At 44.5% G+C, this 17,630-nt stretch overlaps 1 protein-coding gene across 10 annotated transcripts in view; it reads right to left on the bottom strand.

The window, feature by feature from the left end:
• FARS2 (phenylalanyl-tRNA synthetase 2, mitochondrial) overlaps positions 1–17,630 on the bottom strand; it is a 1,670,666-nt gene that overhangs the window by 639,940 nt on the left and 1,013,096 nt on the right. For all 10 annotated transcript variants that reach the window (XM_085607209.1, XM_085607206.1, XM_085607204.1 and 7 more), the window contains one exon: positions 5,436–5,596. In XM_085607209.1, coding sequence (XP_085463335.1) covers positions 5,436–5,596 — 161 coding nt within the window. The remainder of the gene's footprint in view (positions 1–5,435; positions 5,597–17,630) is intronic.

The raw sequence follows: 17,630 nt of genomic DNA, 5'->3' as shown, positions 1-17,630 counted from the left end.
CATGACACTGTTCAGGGATCCATCATCTACAGCTGACATTAAATGACCATTCATCATGGTCCCCCCATTAAAGCAGTGCACTTTGTGATCTGCATGGTACATGTTCTTTGCAGCAGGCACATTAACCCTCTGTGCTACCTTTCCAGGAGTCAACCCTTCCACTAGACAAAACTCGGATCTCTCTCTAGGAAGAACATTAATCACCGAAGTTATCATGACATTTTTATTGTTTCTGAAAATTGCTGGAGGCCAAGAAGGAGGCAGCAAGTTTTTTTTAAACCATAATATACTTGCAAACACTACTCACCCACCCGAAATAGGTACCCAGTGCGGTCACACCGTTCGCACCGCCCTAACCTGCTCAAGATTCATGTGACCTCAGTGACAGAGTCACAGTGACTGGATCACTGTTGCTCTAGGGTGTGCTGCTTCGTAGGCCTTTACCTCAAGACTGGAGATGAACTTCAGTATGGATTGTGGTGGTCAGGCCTTCAAGGTTAACTCACAATTGACACCACTAGGGTACACCTGCTTGTGCTAAGACATCAAGCCTTCTAAGGTCTAGTGGGGCCTTGTAAGGTCTAGCATGGGAATATGCTCCCTCAGTAGAGTGGTCTGGTGGACTGGTCATGAAGGCTGAACCCAGTTCCCCAGTTCCAAATTCGACAGCTCTAGCCATAGTGTCACATCCTCTCCCCCACTGAACACCATACTGCCCCACTGAGAGAAACTCTCACTGCCTTCAGCTACAACCTAAGTGTGCCCGCAATAAACACTTGGATGTGGCTCAATTCAAATTATGCACTTGATAAGAGTAATATGCTGCTTAAAAAAAAAAAAGTAAAAGCAAACACTCATAGGGAATGCAAGATTAAGTAAAGCATGTTAAATGTAAGCAGAAACAACATGATTACCTTAACGATCTCTCACTCACTATTCAGAAATCAGCGAGTGGTTTTACCTGAAAAGTTAAGGCCATGACTACAGGGCCCTGAAGGGAACCGTTTCAATGTCCATTGCTTATATCCTTAATAAACGTAAGCAGTATGGTTTAAAAAGACCACATCCATAAACAGAGCCATGGTACGCATTTTGTTTTCCAATCCACCCATCAACCAGGGATTTCAGTACCTCCAGGAATGGTGCACTTCCCCACCTGGGGACAACAATGCTATTCAAAGAAAGACGAGAAAACAAAAGTAGCGCTTCACTACAAAGTCTGTAAAGTGAGGCTGATGTGTTTGGATGTGAATAAAACCAATCTGGCCCCTTTGCAACCACTCTGTCTTGCTGTATTTATTTTTCATATTTAAAACCTTCTAATTCTCTCCATCCCGCTGCACTTTGGAATAGAAAAATGTCAGAAAAAGGGCATTTCCCGCAAGAGGGTTTTCCTTTTTTGGATCCATTTCACAGGGAAGCAACTAAAGGAAAGAGGTTGTGAACCGTTTCTTCAAGTTACGGTTTTCAGTAAGTGAGGAGCAAGACAGAGAGGGAATAATAGGAAGGGGGGGGGGGCAGCTGCCAGCACAAAAAAGAAGAGGACATTGCCCGAGTCCTATTCCTTCTCTGCCCCTCTCCGAACGTCCACGAAAGCAAGCCGAGCCTTATCTGAATGCCTTTGTCCGCCCCCAAAATAGTGCCGCCTGGGACGGACCGCCCCCACCGCCCCCCCCCCTAGATACGCCACTGGCTAGCCTGGTTGATGGGGGCTGCTACCCCGAAACTGGTCCCAAGATGCTGGTTTCCAGTCCAGGGAGGGCTTGGCAGTTCAGGTTGGACTGTTACCATGAGGAACAGGGTCAAGACGGATTTGCATATGGCTGGGTGAGCAAAAGAAGGATGGATTTAAACCATGTGACTGGGGGTAAATGTTTGATTTGTTCAGCATTCGGTCCATCAATTGTTTGAACAGCATTTCTTCTGGAAACGACAACATCTACACTTAATGCCATTCAGAGGGAATCCTTAGCATGTCCTATAACCACACAAGTAATTAATACAGCCATTGATATGGTGGCTCGTGGGAAGTCACTTGGTACAGTCGGTTTTCTGTCCGTTTTATTCGGCATACAGGACTCAGCTGGTACCCAAAATGCTTCTTATGTACCAGAATGCCGCTTGGAGAGGGGTTCTGCCTGAATTCACTTGTACTTCCACAAAAATGATGCTTCTATACCCAAGTTGGACCTGCTAGATGTGCGGTTGTACAGATCATTGTCCCTGCTCAATGTGGAATACAAAATACTCGGGAAATTATTGGCAAATCAACAGGCACTAGTGGTTGGTTCCTTGGTACACCCAGACCAGAGCACGCTCATTCCTGGGCACACGTAAATGAATCTGAAAAGCCTTTTTCACAAAATAGATGGGTCTCCAGGACCCAGTCTGCATCCTATCTATATCCCTGGTTGTAAGAAAGGCCTATGACATGTTATCTTGGAAAAAGATTCAACTTGTCTGCCACCAAGAATTGTTACTTATGTAATTGTGTTTATGGATGAAAAAGAGTTATAATTTGTTTTAACATTTACATATTTTTTTAAAATGTGTTTTGAAATGTTTTTTAACATGTCATTAAATGATTGTTTTTAAATTTAGTAAGTGTTGTTTAGGTTTTGTTACACTCTGAATTTTGGAAATAAAAGTGCACCAGAGGGGCGCATATATATCGACAGATTAAATACTTTTCAATTATATTGCCTAGGGATTTATACTTTACTTGCATGTTATCTTGGTCCTTCCTGTTCGATGTATAGGGCTGCATGGGTTTGGGGGATGGCTTCTAGAAATGGATTAAATTGCTGTATGTTGTGCCCACAGCAAGAGTTAAAACTGGTACACATACTCTCCCCCGCTGAATTTTGCTCTGTCAATGGAGCCACTGGCATGTGTGTTCGGGAACAGCGTGTAACTGGGGTCTCATTCTATTGAATGAGTCATAGATTATATCCCTTTATTCTGATGATGTTTTATTGCATCTCCGAGTTCCTAGTGGAGTAAATTTCACCTTTTTCCTGTACACACATCTTCCATGGACTGCCCCTTGCTGGGCGTGCACAGCAAGATAACCTGGCCCCCTCACACTTTTAAATATTTAGATGTATGGTATACCACAAAGATAAACAACTGATATAAGGTAGTCTGGGCAGAGCAGGCTCTTCGATTTGCTCTTTAGTGGATTTTTGGAAGAGGTTGCCTCTCTCCTTGATGGAAAGGGTGGCTATCATTAAGATGCTAATATTGCCTCACCTATTATATATTTTCTAGGTACTTCCAGTAATCTTGAAGCTGTTGTTCTTCAAGGAGTTGAATGGGCTCTTTTTGGATCTGGTCTTGACCAACAAACTGAAAAGATTGGTAGTGGGGAACATTATGCTGCCACTGCATTTGGGAGACATGGGTATGCTACTCTTGGAACTGTATTATCTCTCCACACAGTTTGCCTGATTAGCCATATGGATAGGGGGACCTAATGAGATGGATACATTGATGATCATGGCATTCATTAGGGGCTCCATATCGCTTCAAGTGGTTTTAGATACCATGACCCCATGAAAGAACTGCCAAGGGTGTTCTGGGTAGTTAAACACTGTTAGCTTCATTACACAAGTCACATACGAGTGACTAAGGAGCAGAGATGTCTGATGCAGACTGGTGGAAGGTTTTGGAGCAGGTGACTAGAAATGTCAGGTTTAGATTTACCCAGATCAATTATATCCATCAGAGGTTTTTGTCATCTTACAGGTTTTCTCAGATGTAGCGAGGGGTGGATGATTCTTGTCCAAGCTGTCAGCAGCCAGATGCAAAAATTATATCATATGCTTTGGGAATGTTGTCACATATAGTCATACTGGGGAGACATGGTAAATATTATTAGAGAGGTTACGGGTTTGGAAATTTTGTTTACACATCAGCAATGCTTATTGGGTCTGATCCATAGAACTCAACCCCAGAAGCAGACTTACAGATCTATTGATCTGACCCTGGTAATTGCTAGGTACAATATAGCTATGAACTGGAAAGCCAAGAAGCCTCCAAGGTACACAGATTGATACAAGATGTTCTACAATGGTCGAAAGCTGAGCTTGGCCATGGTATGCACTGCATCCCATAACAAGATTATCGCACCTTGGTTGGTATCAAACGAGTCGCGAAAGCATTTCCACATTAGACCACAACAAAAACAACATCCTTCCAACCACACACCCTACATGGTGAAGCATGCTACTCATGTAGATAAGCTCTTCAGCACCCCACATAGGGGTAGTAAGCGCTATGTAAATGCTGCAATACAATAAAATACTGGAGTTGCACAGAAGACACAATAAAGGAGCTCCCCTGGACTTCTGGGACATGATAATACAAGCTTTGCAGGGGAAATCGGATCTACTGCGCCCGTGAATAATTTCTCTCCATATTGTTTATGGTTTAAACACTAACTGTAGAATTTTTATTTTAGGTCGCCATGTTTACAGTCTATATATGACAGCCCCAATTCTAAACCTTGTTTGTACATGACTAGACACATAATAATTCCACATTTGTAAAGCGCAAACTTATCACCCCTAAGGGTCGGCACTGGGGGCCCTCGGGGAGATTAAGTGATCTATTACCGATAGTCACATGATGTTGAGCTGAGCTGCTGCCGGGGATCGAACTGTGAGCCCCGCGCTCCGGAGTCAGCTGCTCTGGCCACTGCGCTGGACATCTCACACTTAAAATACACTCATAGTAGAAGCCAACCAATCAGAGAGACATTAAATAATGTAATCTCCAGGGGAGGGACAAACGGGATGGACAAGGTGATGATGATCCAGGATTTGTAAAGTGCGTCAAATCACCGGTGAGGGTCTCAAGACGCTGAAGGGAAGCAACTGAATAAAAATCAAGCACATGAGAGTGACATAAAGCCAACCAATGAGAAGCAATGGGTGGAATATATGCCCTTGTAAGTTTTTGGTAAGCCCACAATAGGTTTTTTGCAACCAGGCAGTCAACACAATCTGGTAGACTTGTTTGCAATATTCTTTGTGCAACTAAGACATGCCTTTTCCCTTCGTCTATGAGCCATGACATGCCACTACTGACAATCGGGCACCTGCCTGGCACAAATTAATGGTCTAGAAAGGATCACAGTCTCTCAGTCCTGAAGCAACAAACTGATGAGAGAAGGTTGTAATGAACAAGGACTGAACAGATGCATTTAGGTATTAATAAAACACAACTCTATTAAACCTGCAATCCTCCACGCAGTAAGCACCACTGTGCGCTACACCAACCTAGCAGTGACAAGACAACAGAACCTCTCAGGTCCAGCTTCCAACAATTCAGAAAGGGATTCCACAGCTCTGTGCCTCGTGAATGGAGAATATACACTTGATTCAATGTAAATTGGCAATGTTTGTCATTTTTAATTTGCTTTTGCTTCTCACCTGAAATTGTACTTTTTGGTCAATGTGATCAACGTAAAACTGCTTGAGGAAACGCTCGTCTTCGCTCCAGAAAAGACGGATATCAGGGATCTGGTAAAGTATCATGGCCAACCTTTCCAGTCCCAAACCAAAGGCCCAACCGATCTTCCCGTAAGCACCAGCTGCAAATAACAGACACACATAAAATAACTTAGAAAAATACAAGAGCAATTACTTTGCAAACACGAGGTAAAGAAGTATGGAAAACGTAATATTTCAAGAATCCAATGGTACGAGTTTAGGAAATGAAACTTTAAAAAAATTGTTAAAACTTCCTATCAGACCCTGCCTGATTACTTGCCTTTCATGTTAGAAAAATGCACAGGACTGATTGTCTGTTAGTATCTTTTCACGCACATTTTGGTTTCCCATATATAGTGTGTGGCATTTTCTTAAAACATTCGGATCTTAGGCTGCTACATGCACTGAATCAGCATTTGTTGTCCTGCATTGCGGTAATAAGATTACATAATATTCCATATAACATAAACTGTGATCTCTCAGTACTGTATATTTTCTTCTATATGTTCCTCTCATTATGGGCTGACTAGGGAGAGGGGGTGCCAATAAACAGAAATTGGTTCCGACATGCTTTCAAATTTTGCAAGATTTTGTCATGAGGGTTCGGAGTGGCTTGTGGTGTAATTGCCAGGTGGCCACCTGATGGGGTGGCAAGCACAAGCAGTGAGGGGCTTCTACAGGAAGAGTCTAACTGGCATTATTGAGAGTTACTGAAGTAGGAAAGATAATACACCACCCTGGAAGACACAGGACATTCTCAAACTAAAGGAAGTGAAGGGATCATGGGTCCAAACAGAGGCAGCTTGGCATAGAGTATGACATTTCAGTTTGGGCCAACTATGACACAACCTAGTGGAATAAGTTATGGATCAGGCAAGCAAAACCCGCCTACCACCACATCCTCTTAAATATAGTTGATTAATCCACAAGCCTTCATCACCTGACAATGAAGGAAGGAATTCCCCAAATATATGCTCATGTAGCCCTGATTTGACCTAGATTTGGGAGGTTTAGTCTGCTGGTAACCATAATGATTACACCTAGCCCCAGAGTAGTACGGATTCCTCCCACTTCCAGTCCATACCTACTCACTAGGTAGAGTAGGTGTACGGAGACAGTTAATAGACGTTCCTGTACAGGTACCCGTGAGTATCTGATACTCGGTCCTTTTCCCCCACAAGTGCATGTAGAACACGCACACTAAAATACTAAACAGACAGACATAATGGTTACTACAACATTTCCCTTCCAGAACACATAAGGATTCTGTGAAGAAACTTGTTTGTGCCAATTAAGGTAGAAACTCAACTACTCTACATAAAAAAAATGGTTTTAACAAGCTTGACCATCCAACTTAACCAGATGTGTTCTACTCATTCTCTTCTTCAATATACTTTGAGTCTATCACGCTCTAGTTTCTGTTTCTTCCTTCACTCCTGTTCGCAGTCCCTGTTTTTGATAGATAGGTCACTGAAACATTTAGCACTCACTTTCACCAATCGTGTAAATAAAGAAAATTCCAATGATGTGTCAGGTTGAGAAAAGAATCAACTTTAAATGAAAGATCTTAATAACCTGCTTGATGGTCTGGGATGCTGATATAGTTCATTAATGCGTTTCCGAAACATAATTAAACAAAATGCGTCATAAACCATTGTCAATCATGACCAGTCGTGAAGGATTCTATGTCAGGACCTGGAGGCTCGGATTATGCTTTCTCTTTCCTTTATTTTTGCTCAGCAGCCTTAAAACAATAACAATAGCAACTCCCAAGAGTATTTGCATTAAACAAACAACAACCATAGAGACAGTCTTATAAATCCAGCATCAAGGAAAAGCACTTCCTCTTTATTCGCTGCTCACCAGCCAGATAAGTGTTTTTCCATCATACTGGCTTTACTGAACTTAACATTTGTGGTTACGCTGTTTATTACAATGTTTATTACTGCGCCGCGTCTCTTTACCTATGTTATTTGGCACCTACAGGGAGCGTTTATTTATCCTGTTGCCCTAGACCCTGAACAGCGGTCCGTTGGCAGCCGTGGCATACTGGTGTCGGTGTGCAAGTAGTTCGCCTATCTGCGAGAGTGGGGGCGTGGCTTCGTGTGACCTCCTGCAAAGGCAGCTGACATCAGAAACTCTACTCAGCGTCTGGGAGGGATTCCCTAACGCGTGGTGAACTGTTCGGCCCGGCATGGGTCGTGTATTTATTTATTTAATGTGTTTTTATATAGCGCGGACTTTACCCGAAGGTGTCAGAGCGCTTCACAATAGGCAAAGTAATGATACATAAGGAGAAAATTTAAAAGTGAGCATGTTACAAAAACAAACGTTACGTTACATGAGGCAATAGTGACAATTGTGCAAGTATCAAGAGCAAATAAAATACAAGAGGTAGCAAACGATACGTTACAAAAGGAAAAAGTGACGTGTGCAGGTTACAAGAGCATACAAAGTAAACGTAGAGGTAAAAAAATTGAAATAAATGGCAGACACTCAAAACACTACTCCTTCGTACATCCAAGACACCACTGACGTTCTCCGCCTCCTGGAGGGTATCCAACACCCACAGGAGATAGACCTTTTGCTGACATTGGATGTTGAGGCGTTATATACCAACATACCCCAACAAGCCACTCTCCAGGTTATCGAGGATGCTCTGAGTAGCAGTGAGCGTATTTCCACTACACCTGTACCATTTATAATGGAATGCGCTAGCCTGGCCCTTACTCAAAACTTCTTTGAGTACAACACACAATTGTACCATCAAACCCAAGGTACTTCCATGGGCAGTACATTCGCGCCGAGTCTAGCATGTATGTACATGTCGGCTTTCGAAGCTAGGGAAATCCATCATTCCACCAATCCCTACTCGGCGAATGTACTGCTCTGGAAAAGATTTATTGACGACATTCTGATCCTTTGGAGAGGAGACTATACGAAATGTACAGAATTTTGTACTTGGATCAACACCTTAAACCCCTATTTGAGATTTACACATACTATCTCTGACACAGAAGTTCCCTTCCTGGATCTACTTGTCCGACTTGAAGGAGACAAGATCACTACGAGTCTGTACCGTAAACCTACAGATAGGAATAGCCTCCTCTTATTTAGCAGTTATCATCCAAAGTCGTTAAGGGAAAATTTGCCCTTTGGGCAATTTTTGCGTATCAGAAGGAACTGCAGCTCCATGGCAGACTACCAGAAAGAGTGTGCGACCCTCATGAATGATCTGATCAAGCGAGACTATCCCAAACAAGTAGTGTCACGGGCTCGCAAACGAGCAAGAAACAATAACAGAGAGAGCTTGTTAGAAATTAACATCAAGGAACCTGATCAATCCATTACGTGTGTCACTACTTTTACCCCTGATTCCAACAGGATCAGGTCCATCATTAAAAAACATTGGGGGATTCTCAATACTGGTGACTTGGATTTAGAACCTCCCAGGTTCGCATTTAAACGTACTAGTAATCTGAAGGATTTACTAATACATACCAGACCTAAGAAACAAACTATTAGGTCACAAAGAATGTTGTGGGATTTGCCTCCAGTTAAGGGTCACTATCCCTATGGGGCTTGTTCTATGTGTCCCCAGACACGGATCAGTAAAGAATTGGTATTTTCTAATGGCGTGACTTGGAGTATCTGCAAACACACCAATTGCAACTCATCTAACTGCATTTATATGATGACATGTCCGTGTGGTCTACCATACATAGGCATGACCACTCGTGCAGTCAAGACCCGCATGCTGGAACATAAAAGTAATTTCAGATGCGCCAAAACAAATACCAAGATGACGACCCATTATCACCTGGAACGACATGCTCCCACCTCGTTCCAATGGGTTGTCTTAGAATCCCACCCCTACATATAAAAAAAAGCCCTCTTTAGACTCGAACAGCGTTGGGTCCTAAGATTGGCTGCAGACGCAACTGGTCTCAACGAGGATATTCCGTGGAGCATGCTTACTTAAATTAATTTTCTGCCTCCCATAATTCCAGCTGAATGAAGTATGCTTGCGCCCTGCATCACTAAGTCGATTTACTGAATTTGACCCAGTGCTCTATTTAACGATTTTCAATTCTCTTTAACATTTAATATTATCATTTCACTTCAGGAGTCTATTGTTGATCCGATTGACGCAATGCGAGCAGACTGTCTTTTACCCCCCCGTTTTCTTTACCATCACTCGAGCGACAGGGATTGTCTTCCCCTCGTGCGAGGCACCATGATAACCATGAACGCGTCCCTTCCTATTCACACTCAGCGAGGTTAGCGGCCCAGCTGTTAATGCCGGGGCACGCATCTCTCTCTACCGGATGTTCCCGCCCCCCACGCACCCTCGCGCCACGCCGACGTGTTCTCATAACCAGGAACTAGTCGAACGTGCGAATACCAGACTGCAGTGGCTGGTGAGGTCTTAGGTTTACGGTAGTTTCCTCAATACGGAATCGTGAGTATCGAGACATATCTCTCTTACCACTAGGCTGTGCCCGCATAATTGATTTGTAAACTTTAGAGTTCTGGACACTAGGGGCTGTCCGTATGCGTGAATCGTATGCGTTAGGTCTGTTCGATACCTTACTGCCTCCATGATCAATGGCAAGATACTATCACTCACATGTTTTTCTCTGTTCCATGAGTGTGTTGTCGTGGAGCATGCCTGGATTTACGCTAATAAGCGTCACTTGCTGTATAGACAGCGTCTTAGGTTTTTTCCACACTACTATCTCCTCCCTAATCTGATGCGTGTTGAAGACACCAACGTGTTACTTACAGCATTCCAACTCTCGTGACGGTCGCTGTTAGGTACTTGAGCAGCTCAACCCAGACTCTCATGTACCCATTGTTCCACGGGTAACCAACACAGTCAAGTGTATTTTAACCTTCTGGTGACATCGCATTAATTATCACTCGAGTTGCTCATGCCTTTGCGGGGTCTCAGTTGCAGACTGTTTCTTCTGTACTCCAATATACCATGAGGTTTAATGCAACATAGGTTACAATACCTTACAATGTTTTTCTTCTTACTTTTCTCCTGTCTGTTGTTTATCTGCTTTCCATATTCTAGGACACTAAAATTTAGTGCTCTCCCACCCTGGCCTCGAATTCATCACGGCCTATGAGGGTGAGTTTTGCAACACTACTCTTGATAATTTGACGCAGCCTATCCTGGGCTGGTCTTTGAGTTGGTTTATAATTATTTTGCTGCTGCTAGCTCTAAGTAAGTCCTACAAACAATTGCTCACAATCGACGCATGTCACGGTTTCATTTGACATCACCTATTGTCTAAAGTTAACCTGATATCTCGGATTGTTTTTTAATATAATGCTTATACCTGTAATTTTCCTTTTTCTTTCGCGGGTTGTGTGTTTTTTTTACTCGCGGTACCACACATTTTTAGGGTGCTGTACGTGTGTCCACCAGTGATACCTCTTAGAGGTTGTGGCCACCACCAAAAAAGTGCAGGTAGCCGTATCATTTTCTTTTGTCCTGAAGAATTGCCATTTAATACATTACAAGGCAAGAAACATGTTGACCCTTTGATCCCTTTAGCACGTTTACTCACACACCTAAAGGTGAGATATGTGCGGATTATTTTGATTTTAATCAGGATGGTGACCATGCTTTATTAAAATTGTTTGAAGTGGTCACCTACCCCTGTTTTAGTACACTTACCTCTCCCCTCACATGCACCTACACCAACTATTAAAATTAATTTCCCCCACACACCTCACTCATCGGCGTTGGAAATAAAGATCTCTGATAGGAAGGCCCCATTGGGTGCCCGATCGGGCATTGCACCGCCGGCCCGATAAGGAGCAAAGATCCGGTGATGAAGCAAGACACCCGCTTGTTGGGTGTGTGAGGGTCTTCTTTTCCAGAAGGAGTAACCTGCACTCCTGCTTATTTCATTATTTTCACAGTGTCACCCTGGTATCTTTTAGTGATTCTAACACACCTTGCGTCAACTTTAGGAACTGCATACCTCTTTGTTTTTGATGGGCATGTATGCTGGACCTTTAATAATAATAAGATAGATTATTATTTATAAGCCCCCCTTTCCCTCTATTTGTTTGAGAACTCAAAACACTAAAACAAAAGTTACTTTACATGAGGCAGTGGTGGCCGTTGTGCATGTATCAAAAGCAAACAAAATACAAGAGGTAGCAAACGATACGTTACAAAAGGAAAGGTGACGTGTGCATGTTACAAAAGAGTACAAAGTACAAGTAGAGGTATAATACTGCACTAAATGGCAGACACTCAAAACACAAAAACACACTGGGAAGGCACTTCTATAGGCATGGAGAACAGAATTTCCTATACTGGAAGGACTTACTTCAGAAAATAGAGGGCGTGAATTAAATTTGGAAGTGTCTTTGAAGGAGGAGAGCTTTGAGGTCAGTTTTGAAGGCCTGGGAAGAGGTGATGGTCCGAAGCTGAGGCGGAAGTGAGCTCCAGATTCTCACCGCGTTGCCTGAAAAGGATTGGGCCATCGATCTTTCCTTCTTGAAAGTGGGAGGTTCAAGCAATACATTTTCCGCATTACGTGATGGTCTGGAGCCTCCAGAGAGTTTCAGTTTATTCACCAGGTAGCGAGGGGAGGAGGAGTGCAAGGCTTTGTGGGTGATACATGCAGTCTTGTAGATAGATCTTGCCTCTATGGGAAGCCAACGGAGGGTGGATAAAATGGGTGTGATGTGGTCGCTTCTTTTGGCCCCATATATGAAACGAGCTGCTGAATGGAGAACAGACTTCAGGGGGGAAAGGTGGGATTTAGGGAGGCCAGTAAGAAGAGAATTGCAGTAGTCCAATCTGGAGAGAACCAGCGATTGGACCAGGGTTTTAAGGTCGTGCTCCGGGAAGAAGCGACGAATCCCCCAAAGAAGGCGCAGTTGGTATCGAGCAGACTTTGCAATGGAATCGATGTGGGAGAGTAGATTGAGTTTTTTGTCGAGTATGACACCAAGGGATTTTGCGCTCTCGACAATGATGGGTTTATTGTTCAGTAGATTGATCTGATCCAACCATGATTGCACTGGGGGGGGAGAAAGTGAGGAGGAGAGGAGGAGGAATTCTGTTTTGGAGGGGTTCAGGATCAGTTGGTGAGTTAACATCCAGTTTTGAATGGAGTCGAGAGTAGAGCTAAGGAAGGAGAGATCGTAAGTGGAGGCCACCTTAAGGTAGATTTGAGTGTCGTCCGCATATAGATGATAGTGGATCCCAACGGTTCTAAATAGAGATTGAACAGTGTGGGTGCAAGTATAGAGCCTTGAGGAACACCTTGACTGACCGCTAAAGGAGATGAAAGACTGTTCGCTATTTTGATCATTTGGGATCTATCAGAGAGGAAGGAGAGGCAAACCATTTGAGCACAGTGCCCTCCATGCCCATTCTCTGTTGAAGAGTGTTAAGGAGAGTGTTGTGATTGACAGTGTCAAAGGCTGCAGAAAGGTCAAGAAGAATTAGAAGACAAGACTCCTCTGAAAAGAGTATTCGCAGCGCGTCATCAATCACTAGCAGCAGGGCTGTTTCAGTGCTGCAGTTTTGAATGAAGCCGGACTGGAAATTGTCAAGAAGATCATTGTCCTTGATATGGCGAGAGAGTTGTTTCGCTACACATTTTTCTGTGATTTCCGCAAGAAAGGGTAGGTTAGTGATGGGACGGTAGTTGTTGAGGTTGTTCGCATCAGCGGTGGGTTTTTTAGGCAGAGGGGTGACCTGCCCAGTTTTGAAGGAAACAGGAAGGGAGCCTTGACTGAGGGAAAGGTTGACCAGAGTGGACCAATAGGAAAGAGAATGGGTATAGAAGTCAATGGCAATGGCACTAGGGATGGGGCCAAGAGAATGGTTAGAGGGCTTTGTAACGAGGATGCATTTAAGCAGGGCATTACCAGAGATGGGGTAAATGTTTTGCCAAATGGTTAAGGATTTGCGCTCCTGTGCAGGGGTAGGATGAATGACCTGATCTACACGTGATTTCACCTTTTCGTCAACAAATATAGCGAATTCCGCTGCTTTCTTTGTGGAATCCTCCAATTTGGAGGTTGGGGGAGAGCTGTTTGGGTTATTGATGAGGTCGAATAGTTTTTTGGGTCTATTTTTGGCTGAGTCAAGGAGGGATTTGAAGTGCGACACTTTTCCAAGGAAGATGTGCTTGTGGTACTTGGATCTTGCTGAACGAAGCGTGGCCAAATTTTCGGTGGAGGGCGCTTGTCTTCATTGTTTCTCAAGGGCTCTTAGGAACTTCCTTTCTTCATGGAGGGATTTGTTGAACCAAGGTGCTGAGGGAGTGGGCCTTTTCTTTTTGCTTTGGAGAGGAGCGACATTATTGATTTCGACTGCAAGGACTGTGACTCAGACGGGTGTCCCTCTATCCTGCCATATTCCGGGCATTCTTTTCCTCTGCGGCTTCCGGGTCTGTGACGCATTCCCTGCGATTACCTCGAAAAATAGACTCTAGAAAAGTGGTTTTCACAGCAGAGCATCTCCATTTAGGTCCGTGATAACTAAAGGGTCGTGTTCACCCTGCCTAGTGATTCAACAAGCATTGGCACATACAAATCTACTGGGGTCGGTTAGAACACCTCACACTTTGTTTTCCTGTGTATTCCTGCCTTGTACCTCTATATCCTCACCTGACCCTCATGGCAGGTGGGTTTGAAGACTTCTGGGAGTCCATTGAGGAGGAGCAGGAGCTCCTACCTATCCACGAGGAGTTAGTGGATGCTATTATCGCTTCTCTAGAGCGAGCGATATCCTCAACCTTGCAACTCCTGAGTCAGCGAATTATCGAGGTGATGGTATGAACCACTCGCTTACCCACACTAGGGGAAGACTTGAGGCAGGAGCCTCCTTGGATCCCAGGGGAATCCCTAAAGTAAAGGCAAGGCTAAGCCTACGGCCTCCGGGCATTAGGCTACTACCTCGATGGATGCCTTTGAAAGGCTCCGCCAGGCCTCCCTAAAGAGGCGCCTGGATACTCAGGACCTTCAAGATGATTCCCAGCCTGGTTGTACCCCCCAAAAAATAGGCATGCTCTCATCAGGAGACAAATGAGGACTCAGATGATGAGCCTGGTCCGAGCAGGCCCTAAGAAGGGTGTGGACAGGTCCAGGAAACCCTGCCAGAAGGAGGTCCTGGATTTTTTAGGACCCTTGACCAAAATCCTGGAGATTGGCGAGGATCAGGTCATATGATCGATCATCTCGGGTTGGGCTCAATGGGCCCTAGGTTTCTTAGGCAACGTCTACTTTGCCTTATCAACAGAGTGCAGACGCTCCTAGTTAATTAAGATTGAACCCAGACTGGGTGAATTTGGCACCACAGAAGCATTCATCAAAGAACTCTCATGTTTCATCCATACCTTCTCATCGCTGGACAAAGCCCAGCAATCAATCAAGAAGGAGTTCAACCAGCACATTTTTGAAAGGGCCCAAAGAGGTAGGGGCGCTCCTCCGGCCGGCTATATTCTTCCAACCCCCAGAAATTCCGGACATGACACTCCATTTAGTGGCAAGACCACAAGAAATTCAGGGGCATCAGGGCAGAGAACATGGCAATAAAGGATCCGTCAGAGGAGCCAGCAATGCACCAGGTGGTACCAACGTAAGCGTTATCCCTTTTTCCTTACCAGGGGTGGGGGGACGGCTATAGTGGTTCAGTCAAAATTGGATGTCCATAACAAAGGACGCATGGGTGCTTCAGACTGTGAAAGGCTTTCACATTGATTTTTACTGTACACCCCGACAGCACTTTCGCCCGCCCCTTGGTCTTCTCCGGGGAGGACTTGTGGGTGGTGGACCAAGAGGTGTCAGAACGTCTACAAAAAGGGGTGATTACCCCATCGACCCTTCACCCTTCCGGTTTTGTGAGCAACATCTTCCTAGTAGAGAAGATGAACAAGGGCTTCTGCCCAGTTATAAATCTGAAGGATTTCAACCAATGGGTGGGTGTATCACTAATACAAGATAGAGTGCATTCACCTTCTACGAGATATCCTACTGCCGAATGATTGGTTGGTACAGCTCGACCGAAAGGACGCCTACATCACCATTCCCATTTCCCCCCCACCCCAACGGATGCTTTCTCCAGGTCGAGTGGGACAACAACATTTTTGAATTCATTTGTCTACCATTCGGCCTATCGTTCGCACCCTGGTGCTTCACCAAGGTGCTGCGATCGGCTATAGAATGGTTTCGGGGCACGGGGAGTGCGTCTAATAGTGTACTTTCTCTTGATGCATCAGGAAAGACCTACTCCAATTTCACAGCTTCAGTTAACGCAAACGTTGTTACAGGACCTAGGGTTCATAGTGAACGCCCAAATGTCAGAGTTCATTCCGGCTCAACAAGTGATCTTCTTGGGATTCGAAATTGACACAGAGCAGCAATTCCTATGCCTACCCCAGAGGAAGATATTACTGATTCACAGGGAACTGCGCAAAACCTTAGACAAAGAGACCATTTCCATTTGGCATCTAGCAAGGATCGTAGGCCTACTATCCTCGTCAATCCAGGCGATCATCCCAGGGCCTCAGCACTACAGGGCCCTGCAACTCCTGAAGGAGCAGCGCCTCCTGAGAGATCTATCTTATTTGCAGGAGGTCTCTATGCTAGTAGAAGCCCAGACGGAATTTCGATGGTGGCTAGACCACATGTGACCTGGATTAGCAGAGCCATCTCCGGTTCCGCCCCAGATCTAATCTTCGAGTCTGATGCCAGTCGGCAAAGGTTGGGAGCACGCTGTGGCTACTACGACAGGAGGACAGTGGTCTGAATGCGAAGAAGTCCTACACATCAATTGCCTGGAACTTCTCGCAGGTTCCTTTGCAGTGAGGAGTCCAGCGGCCTACAAAGTTTTTTTGCGCATTTCTGCTGAACATCTCAGGGGTTCGGTACATATATCGCATTGGGGACACCAAATCCAAGGTACAGGGATTTTTGGAATTACTATCTGGAACACAAGCGGTCTGTGATGGCAGAGTCCCTCCCGAGGAAACGAAAGCAGTCGGCGGACTAGCACTCCAGACACCTGCGGGATTACAGTGCATGAAGCTGGAGTCTTTGCTATTCCAGAGGATCATGGAGCAGTGGGACCCTTGTCACATGGATCTTTTTGCCTCAAGGCTCAACTACCAACTTCCCCTGTTTTTCATTTGGTGGCCGGATCCTGTGGCGGAGGCAACAAACGCTTTTCTCCAAGATTGGAATCAGTTTTGGGGGTATGCATTTCCTCCGTTCTCGAAGATCGCCAGGCTCATGACCATGGTCAGGCTTCAGAAGGCTCAGGTGATCTTGGTGACACCGCTTTGGAGGTCGCAAGTGTGGTATTCAGTTTTACTGGAACTTTCTATGGATTTTCCAATCCGACTACTCCTGACTCGTCAACTTCTGACAGACCCTCATGGCAACTTACACCATTTGGTGCAGGAAGGGACACTTCAACTGATGAGCTGGAGGATTACAGGGGACGCTGGGAAGTCCCGGGCCTTTCGCAGGGAGCTTCTGTAATCACCTATTGTTTCCACAGGGGCAAGATGCAAGATCCGAAGTAAGGTCCCAACTTCCCACACCCACCAGTGCAGGGCCAAAAGAGTCAAAGCAAACACAGTGGAAATGGGGGAAGAGGGGAAATAAAACAAGGAAAGTGAAAGCGAAAGACGTCAACAACACTCTTCAGGTATGGATACTCTTGTTGTGTGGTCTTTATGTGAATCCTGTAGTGAAGATAAAGTGAAGCGTATTCTGATAATAATGCTTACAAACAATTAGCATAATTCTACTAGGTACAACTACCTGCATTAAGTCCCTCTTCAGCTTCGGTATATATGATATCAGAGAACAAAATCTGTTGTATCATCTATGGAGAAATGTTGAACTTTAGGGATATTGTTCTTAGTACAGGAAAGTGTAATTATGAAGGTATATGGTAAAACTAACTAAAGAGTTTGATTTACATGGAATACAATTAAAGCCTAACTTCTTTATATCCATTTAAAATCAGGAAAAAAATATTTTCCCACTACTGTATTAGGTTAAAAAAAATTATATATATATATATATACACAAAAATGTGCAGGGCTAAGATATAAGGGAATAATCAGCCCTTAATATTAAGGA

Source organism: Triturus cristatus, chromosome 5_2, assembly GCF_964204655.1.
Source record: "Triturus cristatus chromosome 5_2, aTriCri1.1, whole genome shotgun sequence".
In the NCBI taxonomy this organism is placed as follows: Eukaryota; Metazoa; Chordata; class Amphibia; order Caudata; family Salamandridae; genus Triturus; species Triturus cristatus.
Note: the sequence above shows the minus strand (reverse complement) of the source record. Positions and strands in the feature narration are given on the sequence as shown.